This window comes from Pangasianodon hypophthalmus, chromosome 15, assembly GCF_027358585.1.
Source record: "Pangasianodon hypophthalmus isolate fPanHyp1 chromosome 15, fPanHyp1.pri, whole genome shotgun sequence".
Lineage (NCBI taxonomy): Eukaryota > Metazoa > Chordata > Actinopteri > Siluriformes > Pangasiidae > Pangasianodon > Pangasianodon hypophthalmus.
In genome coordinates, this window is record NC_069724.1 from 6,993,397 (window position 1) to 7,015,511 (window position 22,115).

At 36.3% G+C, this 22,115-nt stretch overlaps 1 protein-coding gene and 1 non-coding gene across 2 annotated transcripts; one reads left to right on the forward strand and one right to left on the reverse strand.

The window, feature by feature from the left end:
* The first annotated feature begins 919 nt into the window (after positions 1 to 919).
* st6gal1 (ST6 beta-galactosamide alpha-2,6-sialyltranferase 1) lies at positions 920 to 19,303 on the forward strand. The gene is made up of 8 exons (XM_026938988.3): positions 920 to 1,341; positions 10,386 to 10,592; positions 10,718 to 11,089; positions 12,041 to 12,305; positions 13,812 to 13,909; positions 13,991 to 14,092; positions 14,871 to 15,045; positions 15,635 to 19,303. The coding sequence occupies exons 1-8, from the start codon at positions 1,330 to 1,332 to the stop codon at positions 15,910 to 15,912; spliced, it is 1,509 nt and encodes a 502-aa protein (XP_026794789.1). The 5' UTR covers positions 920 to 1,329; the 3' UTR covers positions 15,913 to 19,303.
* A 2,182-nt stretch (positions 19,304 to 21,485) lies between these two features.
* Positions 21,486 to 21,557, reverse strand: trnad-guc (transfer RNA aspartic acid (anticodon GUC)). Its single transcript has one exon. It is a non-coding gene; the product is annotated as a tRNA-Asp (tRNA).
* Between the last annotated feature and the right edge of the window lie 558 nt (positions 21,558 to 22,115).

The following is a 22,115-nucleotide window of genomic DNA, read 5'->3' on the forward strand; positions in this document are numbered from 1 at the left end:
CTGATAAAATAAATCCAAAATAATTTTATATTACTAATCCACTTATCTTTTAGGCTTCTTGCTTTGTTAACTCCTCACTTTTTAGTAATTTATCTAGTTCCTAAGTTACTCACACTTCCTAATCTGCTCACTTAATATGATAATGAGGAGGTGTGGTTTATTTACCAGGTAAGTATCTGATGCATCATTGGCTAATCTCTGTGCAGGCTGGACTATTATAGGATAGGAATAATACCATAATTTATTCTTCACTTACTGTATAAACAATTTTTGCTATTCAGTTATATTTTTGACACCACGCATAGTGGCTTATTTCATTTTGGGGAATTCCACACAGCAGTGGTGCTGGTTTTAAACACTGTATATATATATTAGTGACTTATTAGACACACTCACAGTTGAGTTCAAAAGTTTGCATCCCTCTTGGTTTCTGGTTGGATATATTAAACTTGTTTTGCTTTTATTTTAAACTTTATCTAAAAAACAAAATTCCATGTTTATCTTCATTGGTTATGACATGGTCGGAGTATTAGAGCAAGTGAATATAACTCAGCAGTTATGGTCAGAAAGCTTAAAAGTTTCAGCGTTCATATTTTGCTTGAACATGCCCAAATAAGGTGTATAATGGTTAATGAAACTGTCAGCACATTTGCTGAACACACACTGACCCGCCCACCCGCCCACACATCCACACACCCACAAAAAAACACAGACACACACACACACTTTCAGTATAATCTCATGGTTAGTTTCACACTTTATACTTGTAGATAGGTTTAATAATAAAATTTGTCACACAAGATTAGTGCATTATATATAGTATGTTTCACTTGTAAATGATATGTTTCACAGTAACAGAATTCTGAACAGTATGAATTCCTAAGCTCACTGCTTTACTGTCTCATGTAAATGCAATGTAACCTCAAATGCAGAAATGCAGAACCTGCTGAAAGAAGGAAAGACAGACTTCACTCTGCCAATCAGATTGCGCAGCGGCAGAGGGTAAATAAATATGGCGGATTTATACCATGCAGCACAATAAGGCGTTTAATTGACAGGATAATAAAACTAGAGGGTGTCAGCTATGGAGAAAAGACAGCAAGCAAAATCGTGATGTTTCTTTTCTTTTTTTTTTTCTTTCTTACGAAACGTGCGTGAGCATCCCGACATGGAGCCTATTCTCTCTCTCATTAGGATATAAATGGATCTCCCTGTTCCAGTATCGCCCCGTTTGGACTGCTCGATGAATTGTTAAAAAACAGTATTTACAGGCAGGCTTGTATTAGACTCAAATAGCTATTTAACAAAAGAAGACGGTTTAAGAAGAATATGGGATACAAGGTAAGAGCGCATTTTGTTCTTCCTCATGTGTAATAGTACCCTTAGAGTAAAATAAACAGTCTCGCGCTTCTGAGCATGTCACATCCTTTTATTAAATAATAAAGCACATTGGTGCAGTTAGCATTCCGAATGATAGATGCAGGATTTCAGTGAAAACCGGATACGCACAAAACCTGTGTTCCTCAGTGGTGTCAGTTCTGAAGGTGGTTCACGGACAAATCTTATCATCCCTGTAAAATGGTGTTAATACGCATGGAAGGCTGAGTGTTTTATCTTGATATGTCTGATTAGCCAGGCCTACTGACTACTAAATCTCTGGGCAAACTGAATGCTCAGTTCAGTGTCTTCACCTGCTTAATTCAAACAAACTGGCTGTAATTTATCTGGAATCACTAACAAGCCTGTTCTTGTAAGTGATTATCTGCTTAACCTTCATGTCGTGGTCATTACTTAGCAATGGTTAATTCCACTGACCCAGATCATATACAATCTTCAAATCCTAGTTAAATCTTCATTATACTGTGTCTGAACAATGCTTATGGGGATAGATAATGAAAAATACTGTCACATGCTTAGGGAACCTCTACTGACGCTTGTGCAAGTGTGTGCACAGGTCAGTGTTATTGTTGGTACTGGTTTCACATACCAGCCATTTACAATACATTTAGTACAGCTTATTATTCCCAGATGAGCTGAGCATCTTATGAGTAATATTAATGTGATTTTATAAAGATACTTTTCAGGTTTGTTAGAGTAATTGGCAACAAACATTATATTCATTATTTTCCTTTGTCTTTTACTGGTGAGGGTCACAGTGGCAGCAAGGCTGATGAGGTCAGTGGAGACTTCTTTATCGCTGGCCTCAGGTTCCAGGTCTTCTCTGAAGTGGGACAGGGTTGATGGTCTTTTTTTTTTTTTTTTAAACAGATGTACCCATTTGTCTATTTTAGATACAATACTGATACTGTTTCAGCTGAGTGCATCACTGACCTGATACTGACATCTTTACTGGAACCAAGCTTCTGTGTTTATGTGCATGAACTGTGTTATGTTGGCCAACAACACAGTTAAAAAAAATCAGTTTATAATTTGTGCCCAAATCAGAAACCAGCATTTCAGGTCGACGCATCCTGTCATTTTTCTCAGTATTCTTTCACATTTAAAATTTCACATATTTTATTTTGAACTAAACACAACAAACTTGACACAACTGACTCATGCTGTGAGTTCACCGGCATGATGAACCCTACAGGATTGCAAAGCACAATATTTTCATTTTACTGCACTCGATTGTGGGGAAAAAACAGCAGTCAATTGGACTATAAACCAGTTTGGAGGTTTTAAAACAGAAAAGAGTAAAGGAAGATGCAACTATATGGAAATTCAGACGTCACACTCAACTTGCCAAGCGAAACTGAAAATAGTTTTTCTAGTTAGTGTTCACTTACAATTCTATTAACAAGTTTGTTAATTTTCCAGGTACAACATCATAACAAAGTATAACAAAAATTCAGCTTGTCTAACTTGACCACAACATGTCACAACATTACCATTATAATGAGAACAGTAAGATCAGAATTAAATGCACAGGACATATCATTCCTGAGTTCTTTCATGCTTCCACACCAAGCTTTCAAGCTTTTGCAGCTGTGGTTTGCCAGGACAGGAAGGCTACATGCACACATCAAAAGAAAACATCTTACTCTTTACATCTGCATGCAGCCTTCGAGTACTAGAAAAACTGCAGCTATAAATAATCACTGAAATCTTGTGCTGCTAGTTTGTACATGTTACTCTTACTGCCAAGACAGATCATTTTACAAATATGACATTTTTTTATGTGCTTCATGACACACGGATCATGCTCATGATGTTATTAATTTGTGTGTAGGTTGTTTTAGGGATATGCACAATAAGGCTTAATTTGTGAACGTGGTAAATGTTAGTTTTAACATTTAACATAATAAGGAAATGGGCTCACTTCTAATCTCAGCCACAATAGAATCAGTGGAAGTGAGACTCTGACCCATGAAATCTGACCATAACTGACCATATCCAAAATGTAAAATAAGACAAGGCGAACATGAAGAAACAAATCAGTTTTTAAATGATCATTTCATTTATTGAAGGAAAATGATTGTGCAAAACCTATATCACCCATGTGAAAAAGTAACTGCCCTCCTCAGACTGATAACTGGTTGTGCCACCTTTCAGCAGGAACAATTGTTATCCGATAACTTATGAAAGTCTCGTTAATTGTTTGAGTAATTAATGAGGCAGTTACTTTTTCACACAGGACCAGTTGATGTTGGATAAACTTTTTCCTTCAATAAATGAAATGAACTGTATTTTGTGTCTACTCAGGCTGTCTTTGCCTTTAATTGAATTTTGTTTAAAGATCTGAAACAATAAAGTGTGACAAATATGCAAAAATAAAAAGAAATCAGGAAGGGGGCAAATACATTTTCATGGCAATGTAGATAACTGACTGAAAAGTGTGATTCTTTTTCCATGTGAGTCCTGTGATTTATCCAGTCAGCACCGAGCATGTGGTGTTCAATACAGACCTACCCTTTCTGTTTTGAGTTAATGTTGATGTGTTTCTGATTTTTTCACATTTATTGTGGTGTTCCTTAATGTCATGTTTTTTAGCTGTTGTGTTTTTGCTTTGCTAATGTTCTTTGTCTATCCAGGTTTTTGTCACCATTTTCTCCCACTCCTCTGTTTTCTGCATTTATTTGCATTGACAGTATGTATATCTATTTGCATTGTATGTGCATTTATTTGCGTTTATCCTGACACGCTCTCCTGATCTCTACTCTTAGGACTTATTTCATTTGAAGTTAAGTTTTAATAAAATACCATTCTTTCCCTGAGTTCCATGTCAATGGTTTATTTTTTAGCTAACATCACTAAACACGTAAAAGATATTTTTAATAAAAAATACCATTAAAAAATTTCAAGCTAAATTCCAAGTTCATAATAAAACAAAAAAAAAAATTGAAAAAAACTTTTAATACCTACTGTTTTTTTAGGTATTAAAACATTTTCAATTTTTTAAAGTTTTTTTTTTTCAAATTTTTTTTGTCGAGCAGAATCTGAAATTAATAGGGATTCATTGATACTATGTGATGTAAGCCTAGTGTACTTTATTGCACTAACGAACAGATGACACCAAACGACAGTGATCTGGATGTATTTCATGATTCATGCTGCTAACCAAAGCAAAGTGACTTGCAAAATATATTAATGCAATACACTGCAAATGTTATACAATAATGTTACAGCTCAATGTTCTAAATACTTCCCAACAGCTCCAAATGCCTCGAAGATCCTGTTTCATAAAAACGTATAGACTTAACCTGGCTTTGAACCTCTTGTTCTCATGGCAACCGAGGTCTAGTCAAAGATGAGTCGAAACAAGAAATATAACTATTCTAAGATATAATCTAATCTATGTAAGTTATAATTTCTCCAGGGGGTCCTTGGGCTTTTCTTGAGTTTCTGCCCAGTAGGACATTCTTTATGAAGCTCCAACAGCTCCTCTAATTTAATTTAATTTAATTTTGTCTATTTTTGGTATGATCTTGATATCAAAGCTTTAAGCATCAGCTGATACCTGACATTAATCTTATACTGACATCTTCACAGGGACCAAGCTAAGCTTCCGTGCTTATGTATATGAGCTGTGTTATGTCAGCCAATAACACAATTAGACACAGCATAAAAGACATCAGATACCAGCATTTCAGGTCAGAATTGCCAAATCATCCTGTCGTTTTTATTATCCTTTCACCTTTAAAATTGTACAAGTCATTTTAAATTAAATGGAACAGACTTGACACGACTGACTCATACATAGTGTCCACACCTATGGACAGTAAATTAGATGTAAATCACTTTCGAATCACTGAAATTTAACATAAACCATTATCCTAGTGTCTGTTGCTCTCTAGAATATTTGCCTATGTGTCTATGTCTCCATGAACTTTTCTACATTCCAAATTTACCAATGAATGCCTTAGTTTTTTTTTTTTTTTTTTACTGATGAATTTTTTAATCTCTGAAATAGGATGCATCATGCAACATTCCTAAATTGTGTAATATTTAATGATCTATGATTTCAGTAATCACATTGAAAAATTTTAGCTAAGAGCTGTTTATAAACACACTGGAAGAATTTTTACAAATTTATTTCAGGTAGAAGTTTTTTGGACAATCTATTTGCTTCTTAATGGACAATCTAATTACTTTTTAATGGACTACTACTACTACTAATAATAATAATAATAATAAGGTGATTTTTAAAAAGATCAAAAATCATATCACATTCAATAATAAAAAGATGTTTAAGTAATAAAAAACCCACCTATACTCTAAATGTTTTTTAAATAATGCAAGAAAGGGTTCAAATGGGCCATTCTTTCTTACAATAAGGAAGTGAGCCCACTTCTCCTCAATCTAATCAAAGGAAATTCCTTCCCGTAAGACCCAATACACACACTAGATTTTGTTCCATATTCATGATACTGTGACGCTCTTATGGGTTAGACTGGAAATGAGCTGATCAGTGACAGGCTTATGACAACTCAAAAGGGTCTCTTTATTTTCTCTCACTATTCTCTTCACTTTTCAGCAATTTTATTTTCCTACACAGATACACACACACACTCTGCTCTGTGCTACTCCTCTCTCTCACCCGTGGCTCTCATCTCTCCCCTCTTCATCCTTTATCCTTACTGCCGCTCCCTGAAAACAAAACACTCATTAGAAAAATCCTGCACAGGTGAAGATCCTTACCACTAACTTTTCCTGGCTCTGCCGTCCATTCACAAACCGGCGCTCGACCACACCCCTACCTCCACAGCTACTTTTAGAAGTAAATTATACTTTTAGATCATAGCATCAGAGCAAGGAGGTTCTCCTGAGAAGGAAAGAAGTGTTTCCTTACAGGAAGCGTTACAGGAAGCGTTACAGGAAGCGTGCATGTTTTTGGTTGACTGAATACCAGACGCGCTGTCGCATTTTGGCTCATTAATACAGCCTGCACAATGTAATTACGTTCAAACTTTTGGAGATAACTTTTTTGAGGTAATTTTAGTGACAAGGGTATTACAAATTTTATAAACTTTAATTTATTTAAGGTATTTAAGATCCTGGGTCCAATTCTTATGCAGGTGTGAGACAAATTAAATGGTAAGCCCCCTCTCTCTCTCTCTCTCTCTCTCTCTCTCTCTCTCTCTCTCTCTCTCTCTCTCAGTAACCACTTTATTCTGGTCAGAGTTATGGTACCTGCATATTTAAAATTCTTTAAATTCCACACAGACAGATACAGCATATATTACAAGACTTACTCAAGACATTAAGCTATGCTTTTTTTGCTTATGAATGTTTAAAATAATATTATATATGAATATATGGTAATTGTAGTTTTCCTGTCAAAAATGCATTTTTCTTTCACTTCTCCATTTTTCTTAAATCTTTAGCTTTTAACAATTTAAAGCCTCTGAAATTTTCTAAACTTATTGTGGTGTCCCTTACACTTTTAATTAACTTACTTAAATACAATACATTTTTAAATATCTCAAACTATGAAGCCTTGTACATAAAGGTTTTAAGACTTTTCTTTAAGAAATCTTTCTTACATTTCCCTGCAACACCACCTTTTGTTTCAGGAAACAGCTCTATTTGAGTCATGCAGTGCACGTTGTAATACACACGTTTACTCAAGTTATTTTTTAGAGATTGTTTTTTCAGGACAAAAAAAAAAAATCACATTTACCATGCCAGTACAGATAAATAATAGAATGTCATTATTCAAATTGCACAAAATTTGTGTCAAAAAATGTTGGGATGTCAGATATTTTCAGTGGACACATGGCGTCATACCGATACCCTGCTCAGCATGATTGAGTCATTTTATTCACCATTTTATTCACCGTTTTATTCCATGTCCTGTGGTCATTTTCGGTTTCAACAAGCATATCAACATTCAGTCTGTCCTAATGCACAATGATAAACTGTGATATTGGAAGCAATGAAGAGCACAGCCAGCAGCGTAAAAGATGGACCAGTATCATGTAAAGTTATTTTAGAGGCAAATCTGATAGTTCCATCATTTCAACCTTTATTTGTGAGTTTCTGGAGAATAATGGCAAAGTGATTTGGGGATCCAAATATGATATTTGAGAAAATAAGTATGTTTTCACCAGACAACTTTGCAGTTAATTTTTAAATGATTTTTTATATGTCTACAATCAATCTGAAAATGTTCTTTATCTGAGGAATGCATTTTTAACAGTTATGTTAAGCTTCATGTAATGTTCACATCAACCATCAGAACGGGGGCAAATGGGATCTCTGTGATTTTGACCATGGCATGATTGTTTGTACCAGATGGGCTGATTTGAGTATTTCTGTAACTGTGGCTCTCCTGGGACTGTGAAGCATAACAGTCTCTAGAATTTACTCAGAATGGTGCAATACAGAAAAATTTGGATTTCTGCCGAGACACACAGATGATAGGGTCATAATTTTGTGCCAACAGCATGAATTCATGTGTCAACAATCCAGGCTGGTGGAGGTGGTGTAATGGTGTGGGGAATGTATTGATGCTGACCATGTGCATCCCTTCAATTTACCCATCTTCTGATGGCTACTTCCAGCATGATAATGCATCATGTAACAAAGCCAAAGTCATCGCAAACTGGTTTCATGAACATGACAATGAGTTCTTCAGTGGCCTTCCCAGTCACCAGATCTGAAGCCAACAGAACACCTTTGGGATGTGGTAGCATGGGATGTGGTAGCATGGTGCACCTGCAGGAATTGCGTGATGCAGTCGTGTCAACATGGACCAGAATCTCAAAGGAATGTTTCCAATATCTTGTGGAATTCCCTGCCATGAAGAATTGAAGCTGTTTTGAGAGCAAAGGGAGGTCCTACTCAGTATTAGTATAGTCTTCCTAATAAAATGCTCAGTGAGTGTATCACTGTTTCCTTTGAAGGATTTACAACTGAAGATAAACAAAACTGATAAACAAGTCCAGGGATGCTCATCTGTCTCTACTGTCTGAGACATTGCTGCTGCTGAGTGAGCATTCGGTGTCTGAAGTGTAGACTTTTGGCTGGACACTGTTTTATTTTTTTTGGAAATTGAATTACTTAAAATTTGCACATACTGTCTTTTAATTGGCTTACAGTCTTTGAAGGTTGCATTAATACTCTGTAACAGTAAAAGTACTGTGATTTAATTGAAAAAATGCTGTTACTGTGAACTATGTAATCAAGTACTGTACCAAGAGTACATGTTGTTAGTTGCCTTTTCCACACCGGTCATATCTAACAAAGAACAGGCACAGAACTTTGGAATATAGATGGCCACATCTCAAATGTTATACCATAATGCTACAACTCAGTGTACTAAATACTTTTATCTCTAACTTTCTGTGGCTTTCTGCGTATATCCCAGTGTCTAGTCACCAATATCCTGTTACTCAAACACTCTCATTATTTTCCCAACAGCTCCAAATGCCTTGAAGATCCTGTTACATGAACATTTATAGACTTAACCTCGCTTTAAACTTTCTGTTCTCATAGCAACCAAGTCCTAGTCAAGGACAAGTTGAGACAGAAAATCTAACTATTCTTTCACTGTTCATTTTTTGGGGGGTTCTGCTCCTCACCCAACCGCATGATGCACGTCTTTCCCTGCGTGCTCAAACATGGCACACACACAATTTACCAAGATTCTCCTGAGGATCAGGATACTTGTCACTTGATATATAGCCTTCACAGAAAACAGGATTCTATTATCATATTAAACATGCATAATTTGTTTTTGCTTGTAGATCATATGGAGCTCTGAGGCAGTAATACTACCCACTGCACTTACTTTTATGATACAGTTCTACTGTTATGTCTGACTCCTGTTGGTCACTTATGGTTAGACTTCCCCTCTGTGAATTCTTAACCCTGTCACCTTATTTGCTGTAAAGTTATTGGTAAATGATTCTTTCCCAAAAAAAAAAAAAAGTAAATGATTACAGTAAATATAGCGGCTCTTTAAAACCCAATTAGGGCAAAGTTTTTAAACTTCAGTCCAGGGAGCCCTCTGGACTGAATGGTTTGAAGTTTTCTTAACTCATGAGAGCTTGATAATTACAAGTACAGTGTATACATACATTCCCAGGTAAGGGATGCATATTAAAAGGTACAAAATATGTACCCTTGAGAGCACAATCTCCATGACAATAGGAGCAATTATGAGGTATAGTATATATATTGTTTTCCTCAGACTGAAGACACCTGCTCCAGAGTGTCAGTCTACATGAATGGTCAGAGCAGCTCTGTTGGTTTAAGGCTTAAACTGAATTCTCTCAAAAGGTCTATCTCTGTGTTACCTTGCCTTGGCGTAAATCTGCACCTGATCTCATCTTACAAATAATCAAACATGTAAATTAAGCACGTTCTAGCTTGCAGTCCATTTACTGCTGCCTGCGGCTTTGTTTGCCCAACAAATAGACTATGAAAGCTAATGCTGTATCTAGATTCAAATTAATTCTCATTACCTGAATGAGAATGCTCTGAATGCCCTTTTAAAAAGTGGCCCTAAAATACCATCATAGGGTTTATGATTTGATATTTTTAGAAAATTCTGAACAAAATTTGAATGAAGAAAAAATACCCCTGAAACAACTCCTTTTTATTTCTGAATCATAATGCAAAACAATGTGCATTTTTGTCTGTATAAAACTGTAAACAAATTTTTAAAATAATGCTACAGAGGTTTAATATTGTAAACAAAAGGCACTACAGGTTCACCATATCTTAAAAATAAATAAGTAAATGGACCTATAATAGACCTAATTTCACACTGGGAAAGTCACAACGGTGTCTTAAAAGAAGTCCTCATATCTAGCCCCCTTTTTTTTTTTTTGTCTTTTGATGGTCCACTTTCTCCTTCATGCTGTCCTGATAATTTAACACCCAACATGTATGTCCTAGATGTAAATTCATTTGATGATTATCTGTGTCTTTCCTAGGTCCCAGGTGCTGCAATGGATCGTGTTAGCCTGCTTTGGCGGTTGAGGCGTCGAGCCCGTCGAGGGGTTTTGTGCATGACCCTATTTTGCATGACTATGGCTGTACTGTATACACTGTGTGCTGAAAACAGTGTACCTGTCACTGATGCCATCTTTGGGGTGAGGGCAAGGACTCGGGCACAGCCAAGGGCACACTCCATTGTAAAGGTACGTTTATTTACTTCCCCTCTGTGTGCCAAAGTACACACATTCACAGCTTACATTTCAGAGGCATTACACAAAATAACAGCAAAACGCAACTTAATTCAGTTTTGTTCATCCATCAATTACAGGTGCTTCGGGGAGCGGGTGGATCAAAACCGATGTATGTAGACCCTCAAAAGCTCCCAGGTGTTATTCCTGGAGATCCTCAAAAGCCTATTCCTGTCCTCTCATCCTTAAACTACTCAGTGGAGGCAAGTCAAAAGGAGCAGCACTCAGGGAGCAAAGAAAGGGAGCGACATGGGCTTTTCGCCTGGCTATTGGGCAGACCATTGAGGCGTGCGCTGGAGACTGTTCTGGGGGCCCGAAAAAGAGCAGACATAGCCCGCCAGAAAAGGGAAGGTTTCTCTGTCACCAAGGGGGCGGGTGGAGTGATGTGGAATGATGAGATGTCCAGCAGCATGCTGGACAAAAGGCTGAGGAAGGTGGTGCAGAACTATCAGGTGAGAGATGAATGAGAGAGTGAGATCTCTGGTGGAACATCTCCAACTTTAGGCCAATATGAAGAATAATTACATGAGAATTGTTTTAAAGAAAACTTGCGTGCAGGATTCAGAAGATGGAATTGCCATAGATAATTTAAAAGGAGTGCCAGAAGTAAAAGGCAGTTACTGAAACGAATCAGCAGGCACTCAATTTCATTATTATACTGTACATAATGCATTATACTGTAAGTACTTCAAACAGTGACCTCAGAATGATTTGGCATTTTTGTCAAGAGCTTGCTGACTAAGAATTGCAGTGTCAGATGATAATCTACTCTGGTAAAATGGGTTTTGAAGAAAAGCAGTTTTAACATGTGTTGTAAAACTCTGGTTTTAGATGGTGGCCCTATGTTAACATCAATGTTAAGTAAAGATAATTGAAGTTGAATATAATCTGATATCAAAAACCTTTAAAAAAAAAAAAAAAAAAAACTTTACTGCTGCGAGGAAATATCACAATAATACCCATATGATGAATGTTAGACTGAGAGAGAATGCTTGACCAAAACCTTTACAGTTTTGTTTGTTTATTTGTTTTTACTGTGACTTTCCATATAATTTCATATATAATTACATATTTATGGGTGGTGGGCATAAGTCTGCAGACTTCCTATTCATAAAAACCTGAACATTATAATGTGTACTGGTACAAAATAAAGAATTAAAATATAATTTTAATTATTATTTCAAAAATAATTTCCCTGAAACACGATTAACATTACCCTCAATAATCTATTCATATAATCTGCAAGAGATTAAACACAGTTGCAACATGTGTACCACTGACATGATTTGACTCTTTGGATGAAGTGACTGTTACTTCAACACAAGCCCTAACAACATTTAAACCATTATTTTTGTTCCTGAGCTTTCCCTTTATTTCTGTTATAATTGCTTTGTCTCTTTTAGGCGATGAATAAATATGGCGTGAATCTCTCTAACTCAGAAGGTGGAAAAAGACGACAAAAACGGAGTGGCCCAGAGCTCCTGTGCCAACTTAAGGAGATGGAGAAAATTACCACATTAATGCCAGAGATGGAGCCATTTAATAAATTTCTCTGGGCCTCTCAGCTGCCTGCAACACCCCTGACCTCTGCACTTGGCCCATTTAAAACATGCGCTGTTGTGTCGTCTGCAGGTTCTCTGCGAAACTCCAGACTAGGGAAAGAGATTGGTGTGTATGATTTCTATCTTAATTAAGAGAACAATTTCATTAAATAAATTTGCACTTAAATGAAACTTTTCACTTAATTCAAACATAATCTATCAGCAAACATGTTTGGTGTTTTTTTTTTTTTTTTTTTTTTAAACAGGAGCTTTGTAGCTAATTCATTATTATTTCTGTTTCATTTATAGTTACATCCACAAATCAAGTTAGTTCCTTTTATAAATTCTTATAGCAGCTGTAAACAGTCGTTCTTACACCAGCCTCTCTCAAACTGATAAGCAAAATGTCCACCGTCTTGAAGACTAGGGTTGTAACAATATACTCCAGTTATGATTCGATTCACTTCACAACAGTGTTTTAAGGCCACTGTTTAAAAAAATAAATAAAAATACAAGATTTTGAAAATAAAGTTGTAATAATTTGGAAAACAGAAGTAATATTTCAAGACAAAATCATAATACTATTATAATTGTATACAATTATCTAAATAGAAAGAAAAATATATTTATCACAATGTGGTCTTTAACAAATGCCCTCATTATTTACTAATTCAGAGCCAAATGTGTGCTCAGATTTTTCAACCCTACACTCAGTCTTTTTTTGCATTAAAAAAAATTTGAGACCAACATTTGGTTTGTCCATAACACGCAAACGCAAAGTCAGAAAACAGAAAGTCAGAGCATATCTCAGCAATAGTGTGATATACTCAGACCAAACTTTGTAAGTGTTTGAGACTCCAAAAGTGTTTGAGACTACAAGACTCCAAAAAGTTTTGTTAAACTTCACCTCTAGGCAGCATTATAATTCACAAATTAGTAAAACTGCTCATAACTTTTTAAAAGCTCAACATCAAATCATGATTCTTCTTTCATATTATTGCCTGGAATGAATAGTGTTTTTGATGTACCAAATTTGTGGTTTGCCAAACAGAAAGTCGACCACTTTTATTTTAACGAAAGCAATTTCTTTCGTGTCTTCTACAAATTTTGTCCAGTCATCATGAACTTTGGTTCATAGCATTGTGAGACCATCCCAAAGTTGCAATACAGGAAATTAGGGCATATCTTAGCAATGTTTTTACATATTGACACCAAACTTGTCACATATGTTTAGCAACATGATCTCATGTTAACAAACAAGCTTTGAGTTCATTTACAGATTGGGAGGGCTGCTGAAAAAAGTGTGGCAATATCTTAACAAAAGCTTGACATTTTGCATTCAAATTTTGGACATGTGTTTGAGAGCAAGTGCTGATAGTCCCAATGGAACTGTGTTGATTATAAATAATAATAAAAAAAAAAAATAAAGCACAATAACTCTCACTTCCAAATCCAAAAATAGCATTTAATCATGCATAAAGTAAAAAAAAAAATTGCAAAAAAATTTCACTCAATTAAACATCAGTCATTTGTCAGTGTATGACACAAATCCCATGTCTTAAATCCTAAGATATCATCAGGACAATAAACATCACCACAGCTTTAATCCAGCTTATGCTATGCTTGTTTCCAGATGCCCATGATGCAGTGGTACGATTCAATGCTGCACCCACTTTGGGCTTTGAGAAAGACGTGGGCTCTAAAACTACAGTGCGCCTGATCAATTCTCAGGTATTTCTAAAGTCTCCAAAGGAAAAAAAAATCTAATGATTGTGTAACACAGGACAAATCTAATGACATTTTCACTGTAAGGTGATGGCATCAGAAGATCACCACTTCCTGTCCAGTTCCTTATACAGCAGCGGAACTTTAGTGGCCTGGGATCCTGCACCTTTCTCCTCTGACCTCAGTGAGGTAAACATGTTACTTCCTCTTCATTTGTATGCCATTAAAGGCCTGGCAGAGCATCACCAGGGAAGAAACCCAGTGTCTGGTGATGTCAATGGGGTCCCGACTTCAGGCAGTCATTGACTGCAAAGGATTTGCAACCAGGAATTAAAAATGATATTTAATTTATCTTTGTTAGTTTGCCCAAACAGCTATTTAAACTTTGTACTTGTACTGAAGATGGCTTTTCAAATATCAGTGTGAATCCCTGCAAGCAATCATGAGTTACAGCTATTTGAGTAAATTAGTACTGATTGTAAAACTGATTGGCATGCGTATCAGATAGATGCTACACAGTACCATATTGTATACAAATCTCAAGATGTTTTTTTTATATATATAATTACTTAGTTTTATTCTATGATGAATAATATCAAAAATCCTAGGACTAGTTTTCAGAAATAAGTTTTGCATCTTCTAACAATTATCATACATTTTAGTGGGCAGGACTAACTTTTTATTGTCAAATTTTATCAATTAGTTACATAGTTCTTATCTGGAGAACTATTCCATAGTTTTGAAAAAAAAAAATTGGAATTAATCAGTAAGGTTTGTAATGTAAATGTCACTGAAAATTTAGTGCTAGAAATTTATGTGAAATAATCCTAGATTTATTCTGTGCCATGGATAAAGACTGCACAGAAATTACAACCACACAACTAAAGCTGCTCACAGAGAGAACAGTAATTTTTAAGGTGAAAAGATGTAGGTAAATGATTGAATGTTCCTCTCTTTATTTTTTTAGTGGTACAACAAGACGGATTATCCAATATTTAAACAATATCAGCAGTACAGAAAGCTGCACCCTCAACAGCCGTTTTATATCCTACATCCCAGCATGGAATGGCAGCTTTGGAAGCGGCTGCAAGACAACATGGCTGAGCCTATTCAGAAGAACCCACCTTCCTCAGGCCTACTAGGTATGCAATGTTCAGGTTTACCGGTACTTACAGTACTGACGACACAATAGGAAAAACAACTTGGTTATTGGTTATTCTTTAGGTACTTTTCTTATAATGACAAATGCTGAAGCCTTGAATTACACACTTGTTTTAGAAACAAAAAAATCATACTGACTTTCAAAACGAAACATCAGTCCATAATATTTTGTAGATTTCCTAATTAGCAAATGTAGCATATGTTTGAAGTTGCACAGTACCTTCAAATGAGCAATCTAGCTTGGAATGTACACAGCAAACATTATTTTCTTATTGTACAGAATTTTTGTTATGAGTCTGAACAGTACAGTCAAACCTACAGGTTTCTGTTAGAATGCCAACACTACCCTTATAACCTCCAGCTCTACATTTTAATAATTCAATCTGTGTATTAATTCACACAAGTCCCTACTTTTTTCTGTAATTCAGAAAAATGAAATGTGCATTACATTGATTGAAATTTTCTTAAGTAGAAATGTTTGCTCATCCAAAACATTAACAAAACACAATGCAAACATATTCAGTTCTTTGCGATCACCAGTTCTGTAAAGACATCTCCTGTTTTCCCCAGGGACAGTACTGATGATGTCACTATGCGACGTGGTCCATGTCTACGAGTTCCTGCCCTCACGGCGCAGAACCGAGCTCTGCCACTACTATCAGAACTTCAAAGACATAGCCTGTACTATGGGAGCTTATCACCCTCTGCTCTATGAGAAGAATCTGGTGAAGAGGATGAACAAGGGTTCTGACAATGACATTTACAATCTTGGCAGGGTGACACTGCCTGGATTTAACACCTTGAACTGTACACAGACTTCCAACTCTTTGACTTCTTTCAAAGCATAAATGAAAGACTGTATTTATTCAACTTAGCATTCGGGATGTAACTACATTATTTATTGCATGACTCAATGTATGACTACTGCAGCTTATTTAGAAAAACGAAGCTGGTGTGTAGGAAGCTGGCTCCCTCCCCATAAGCTGTACATGCTTTTGTTTATATGCTATTTGTTAATGAGATTGCTTGAATACCTAAAGAGAACTTATTTGCCATCACCAGTCCAGAGAATGGTAATTGTGAGTGCCACATGTCATATGGATACCAAGTTAGGACTCAGCTGCCAGTTTATTAGTTAAATCTACCAAGGATGGGAGATACGCTTTGTGCCTATATTACTGACTGTAGCTCATTTGTCGCTATGCATAATTTGTCAGCTCCAATCGATCAATGTAAAGAGACCACCATAGGACCAGCACTGAACTGATATTATTTGGGTGGTTGCCCGTGTTTTAGCACAGCAGAGACATTGACAAATCAATGTGTATGGTGTTGGTACAAGGGTATTACTTTTTTTTTTAACACCCATTTGCGTGGTCCTATAGTGATGCCTTTCCCTTGTAGTAAGAAAATATATGAGGGGTTCACCTGATAAAATTGCTAAACATGAGGTCTATGATATAAACTTGGGGTAAGTAGTTACATTAGTAAGCTGTCATGAAATGAACAAAATAGTAGCAAGACAGAGCACATAATCTTATTTAACGTACTCCAATTGGTGTCCACTTTGGTGCGGGTGTCCAAAGGGAATTATATTGGCCAAAAGGGAATAATTAAGCTTATGCACAAAAAAATCTCCAAAAATTGGCTGAACAATTTGGATACGCAATACTGTGCAAAAGTCAGAGTCCACTCTTTTGTTTTCAATCAAATAATTGTACAATAATTACAAAAAGTACAGGACACTAATTCTATTTTCAATCAAACACCCATGCAGTACTCTATATGGCCAAACGTTTGTGGACACCTGAACATCATACCCATATGTGGTTCTTCCTCAAACTGTTGACACAAAGTTGGAAGCACACAATTGTCTATTATGTCTTTGTATGCTTGAACAATACAATTTCCCTTCACTGGAACTAAGGGGCCCAAACATGTTTCAGCATGACAATGCCCCGTATACAAAGCGAGGTCCATGAAGACATGGTGTGCCAAGGTTGGAGTGGAAGAACTCAAGTGTCCTGCACAGAGTCCTGACTTCAACCCCACTGAACACCTTTGGGATGAACTGGAATGCTGACTGCACCCCAGACTTCTCTTGCCCAACGTCAGTGCCTGACCTTACTAATGCTCTTCTTGCTAAATTGGCAAATCCACACAGCCATGCTCCAAAATCTAGTGGAAAGGCTTCCCAGAAGAGTGGAGGTTATTCTAACAGCAGAGAGGGACTAAATCTGGAATGGGATGTTCAAAAAGCACATATGGGTGTGATGGTTAGGTGTCCAAAAAACTTTTGGCCATATAGTGTATTTATGCAGGTCAATATTAAAGTTATATTGTATATATTATATTGTAATATTACAAATAAAATATTGATCTGTGTAATTTTCTGTTAAATACTTTTCCCCATCATTATTGTTCATTATTGTTATTGTTCAAAAATTACACAAAGGCCATCATTATTGTTTGCCACCATATAATTAACAATAATTGCCACTTGATTGAAAACAAAAGTGTGGTCTCTGACATTTGCACAGTACTATAGCTGACAATCTAGCATGTAATTTGACTGCAAATAAAAATATGCAAGTCATCTCCAATGGAGGCAACATTACAAATTCAGAGAGCACTGATGTCCACTTTCTATAACAGCCTGTCAATATAAATGGAGCGACTATTAAAAACAGTTATTTGTTAATATGCATAGTCTTCTATGATGTCTCTTTAAAAGGCCCAAGTCAAGATGACGTTTTAATGTATATATGCATTTGTTTATTGCACTGTGAGGCTTTATACCAACAGAAATACTGTTCAACCTCATTCTTTACGGAATGTTCCTGCATGCGTAGCTTAAATTGCACTGCACCCTAACGTTGAGCATTGATAAACTTCTGTTTCATTCTTCGTGTTATTCTTACAAAAAGAGGTTTGCTGAAAGTGCATGAAAGTTTGGTTTTGTTGCCACAAAGACAACTCTTGCTCTCATTTGTGAATCATAGTAAGCTGATTTCTGGTTATTGGCTTAGTCATGAGATCTCATTATCGCATTATCTGCATTCTGATGAACCTACTCCAGACGTGTCGGAGTATGAAAACTACACTACAAGATCAATGTAAAAGAGAGCTATGCACATTTCATTCCCACTTAAGAAAATGACAACAGTATATTTATGTATATTAAGTATATTTTCTCATATTTTTAGAATGTGATTTTTCTCTCTCTCTGTACAGTGCTAAGTTATTTGAACATTCTGTCAGCAGACACAGTAGACATTCAAATACCAAAGTTGTTATGCATGTGACTCAGTTCCTATGGGCCTGCGGACCCTATGTTGAAGGGGGAAAAAAAATCAGCATGTACACCACAAGTAAAAGTGCAAATAAATTTTAGAGACGTTTGTTGGTTTTTCATGTCACTTTTTATTCATTTTTCGTATTAATTCATATTCATCATTTCATTTTGTTCAGTTACAGTTGTGATTGTGTGAAGAATAATCTAGACACAATAAGCTTCATTTTACTTTTCCACTGACTGCACAATTTTCTGTTTGTCCACTGCACTTGGGAGATGACCAAAAGAAAAATTTCTTCGAGAAAAAGATAAAGAACAAATTATGACTATATTATATAAAAATTCTATATATCTTGATTGTATTCCTAATTCTGCTTGCATTTTCAGGTGCAATACTGTAGTGCATGACAGCAGTTGACATTTGTATTTAAAAATGGCAAAACTGACACAATAGGTTAAGATATTATTCTGAACACTAGTCTGACCACCTACTAAAAGCACACACTGATTCAGTGCACATGTGGATTTGATCTAAATCACAGAAATGTATATCAATGTATACTCAAGTGTTAAAATACAGTTGCGGTTTGCGGCTTCTGTCTCTGCCACTAAGACCAGTTTAGGCTCTTTTTTTTTTTTTTTATCTCACTGCTTCATCTAGACAAAATTGCCTTTAGTATCTGTTTCACAATCAATCCACCTTGGTTGCGATAACCAAGAAACGTACAATTAAACTTCTTAACATCCCAAGCTTTCCATACTCTTGTACTGCTAGCACTTTTTTGTCCACAGTCTTATTCTGTTGTCGTTAAGCTTGACAATTTTGCCACGTATCACTGTATAATGAAGTACTACTGTGTATGTATGAATTAGCAAATATAAAATATGTGTGGGTTTGTGGATTTTGAATTGTCACCTTTAAGAAAGTAAATTGTATGCATGCACTTCAGTGTTTATCATTTGATTTTTTTTGGGGGGGGGTTGACGACTGTACTGATCAGAAGATCAAGTGGCACTTAGTAGCCACTACCCTGGACCACATTATCCTCTTCAGGTGACATGTGACTGGTTCTTTAATGTAGCCAAAATCAGCATGCACCAGAACCGTATCAAAAACTGAAAAACATTCTATATGTTCTTTAATCCATTTTAAACTTATTTATCAGCTTATTTTGAAGCTGCTGGTTGGGATACAGCATTTACAGTCAGGTCCATAAGTATTTGGACAGTGACACTATTTTCATAATTTTGTGTACATCACTACACTACAATGGATTTGAAATGAAGCAATCAAAATGTGATTGAAGTGTAGACTTTCAGCTTTAATTCAAGGGGTTTAACAAAAATATTGCATAAATCATTTTGGAATTACAGCTGTTTTAGTCATAGTACCTCCATTTTAACAGGTTCAAAAATAATTGGACACTTGACTGATAAGCAGTTTCATGGCCATGTGTGGCCTGTTTCTTCCTTATATCATGACAAATTAAGGAGATAAAAAGTCTGGAGTTTATTCCAAGTGTTGAATTTGTATTTGGTAGCTGTTCGTGGGAACGCTCACTATGCAGTCCAAAGAGGTATCAATGCAAGTGAAGGAGGCATCATTAGGCTGAAAAAAAAAAAAACCAAAACAGATCAGAGAGATAGAAGAAACTTTAGGAGGGGCCATATCAACAATTTGGTAAAGAAGGAATGCACTGGCAAGCTCAGGAACACCAAAAGGCCTGGAAGACCACAGAAGACAACTAAAGTGGATGATTGCAGAATTCTTTCCTTGGTGAAGAAAAAACCCTTCACAACATCTAGCCGAGTCAAGAACACTCTCGAGGAGGTAGGCATATCATTATCAAAGTCTGCAATCAAGAGACGCCTTCATGAATGTAAATACAGGGGGTTAACCACAAGATGAAAACCACTGGTAACACTCTAGAACAGAAACACCAGATTAGACTGCTAGAAAACATCTAAAAAAAGCCTGCCCAGTTTTTGAACAAGATTCTTTTGACAGATAAAACCAAGATTAACTTGTACCAGAATTTTAGGAAGAGTATGGAGAAGGAAAGGAAGGACTCATGATCCAAAGCATAACACATTATCATTAGTGTTATGGCATGGGTATGTATGGCTGCCAGTGGAACTAGGTCACTGGTGTTTACTGATGATGTGACTGCTGATAGAAGTAGCACAATGAATTCTGAAGCGATAGATCTATACTTTCTGCTCAAATTTACTCAAATGCTGCAAAACATAGGATGGCACTTCACAGTACAGATGGATAATAACCCAAAACATACTGCGAAAGCAACCCAAGAGCTTCTTAGCACAAAGAAATAGAATGTTATTAAATTGCCACATCAATCACGTGACCTCAACCCAACTGAGCATGCTTTTCACTTACTGAAGGCAGAAAGACCCACAAACAAGCAGCAACTGAAGGTGGCTGCAGTAAAAAACGGTTAATGCAATACTTTTGTTAAACCCCTTGAATTAAAGCTGAAAGTCTACACTTCAGTCGCATCTTAACTGCTTCATTTCAAAACCACTGTGGTGGTGTACATAGGCAAAATTACAAAAATAGTGTAACTGTCCAAATACTTATGGACCTGACTGTAGGATTATAGTGGATATATTGCAATAATTATTGTATAGTGATTAACATGCAGTATTTTGAACACAGTTAGGATACACTGGTGAGTATATTGTGATTAGGGTAGTGGTTAGTTTCTGGCTGGTTGGTATCTTGGTAACTAGGTTGATCTGCACTTAGATGAGGTCTAACATAGCAAAGATGTTTTGATAGTAGATAGCCAAGCCGTAGCTCTGGGTGAGTGTCTACAAAACGCTGTAAATGTTTTGCAGTAGTTCAAAGACAGTGGTTAGATTACAAGGTTATGATACTGACGTTAAGAGAACAGTGTAGAATCTTTTAAGGCAGATGCCATTTAAGTAAGACTGATGGTTTTATAGTCCCAAATTACAAAGCCAAAATTGTAGTAAGAGGTAAAAAATGGTTTGTGTTCAAGTTTTCAGCATCTCTTTTTGAAACTGTGACTGTGCATTCATGCAAAAGAAAATAAATATACAATATAAATTGTGCTTTAACATGTAAAACTGAAAATGTGGAACCTCCCCGTCGGGGAATCGAACCCCGGTCTCCCGCGTGACAGGCGGGGATACTTACCACTATACTAACGAGGAGAACCTGAACACTACCATTAGAACTCATTCTAATATAGATGAACCTCAAAGAACAACACAATAACCAAATCAACAGGAATAAAGCCAGCATTACTATAAAACCAGCACAAATCTCCTCTACTTCTGCAAACTCAGGGTAAGAGAGCTGATACCGCAACCATATACTGCACATTAACACTCATGGTGCTTTTAAAGAAGCATAAAAACTGAAAATGAAGCTGATATCATTAGCTTAAGTGCTAACCTTGCTAAAATTGATAATTGTTTGCTAACTGTGGGAATTTGTCAGTTGAGCTACCAGTATTATTTAAAACATTGATACAGTGTTTTGAAATGGCCAATGAAGCTGCAGCAACAGTGAAGCTCCGCCCATTTGAGTTTCCACAGGAGATCCACTCAGAGTGGCAGACAGCATTACAAACTTAAAACACAGTAGGACAGGCCAGATGCTCTGTTTAAAGATAGCAGCCTGATTAACAGGAAAAATGCCACTACTAACCTCATCTTTTATACTGAACAAACTGAAGCCTGGCACTCAGCTTTCTGCACACTCTTTAA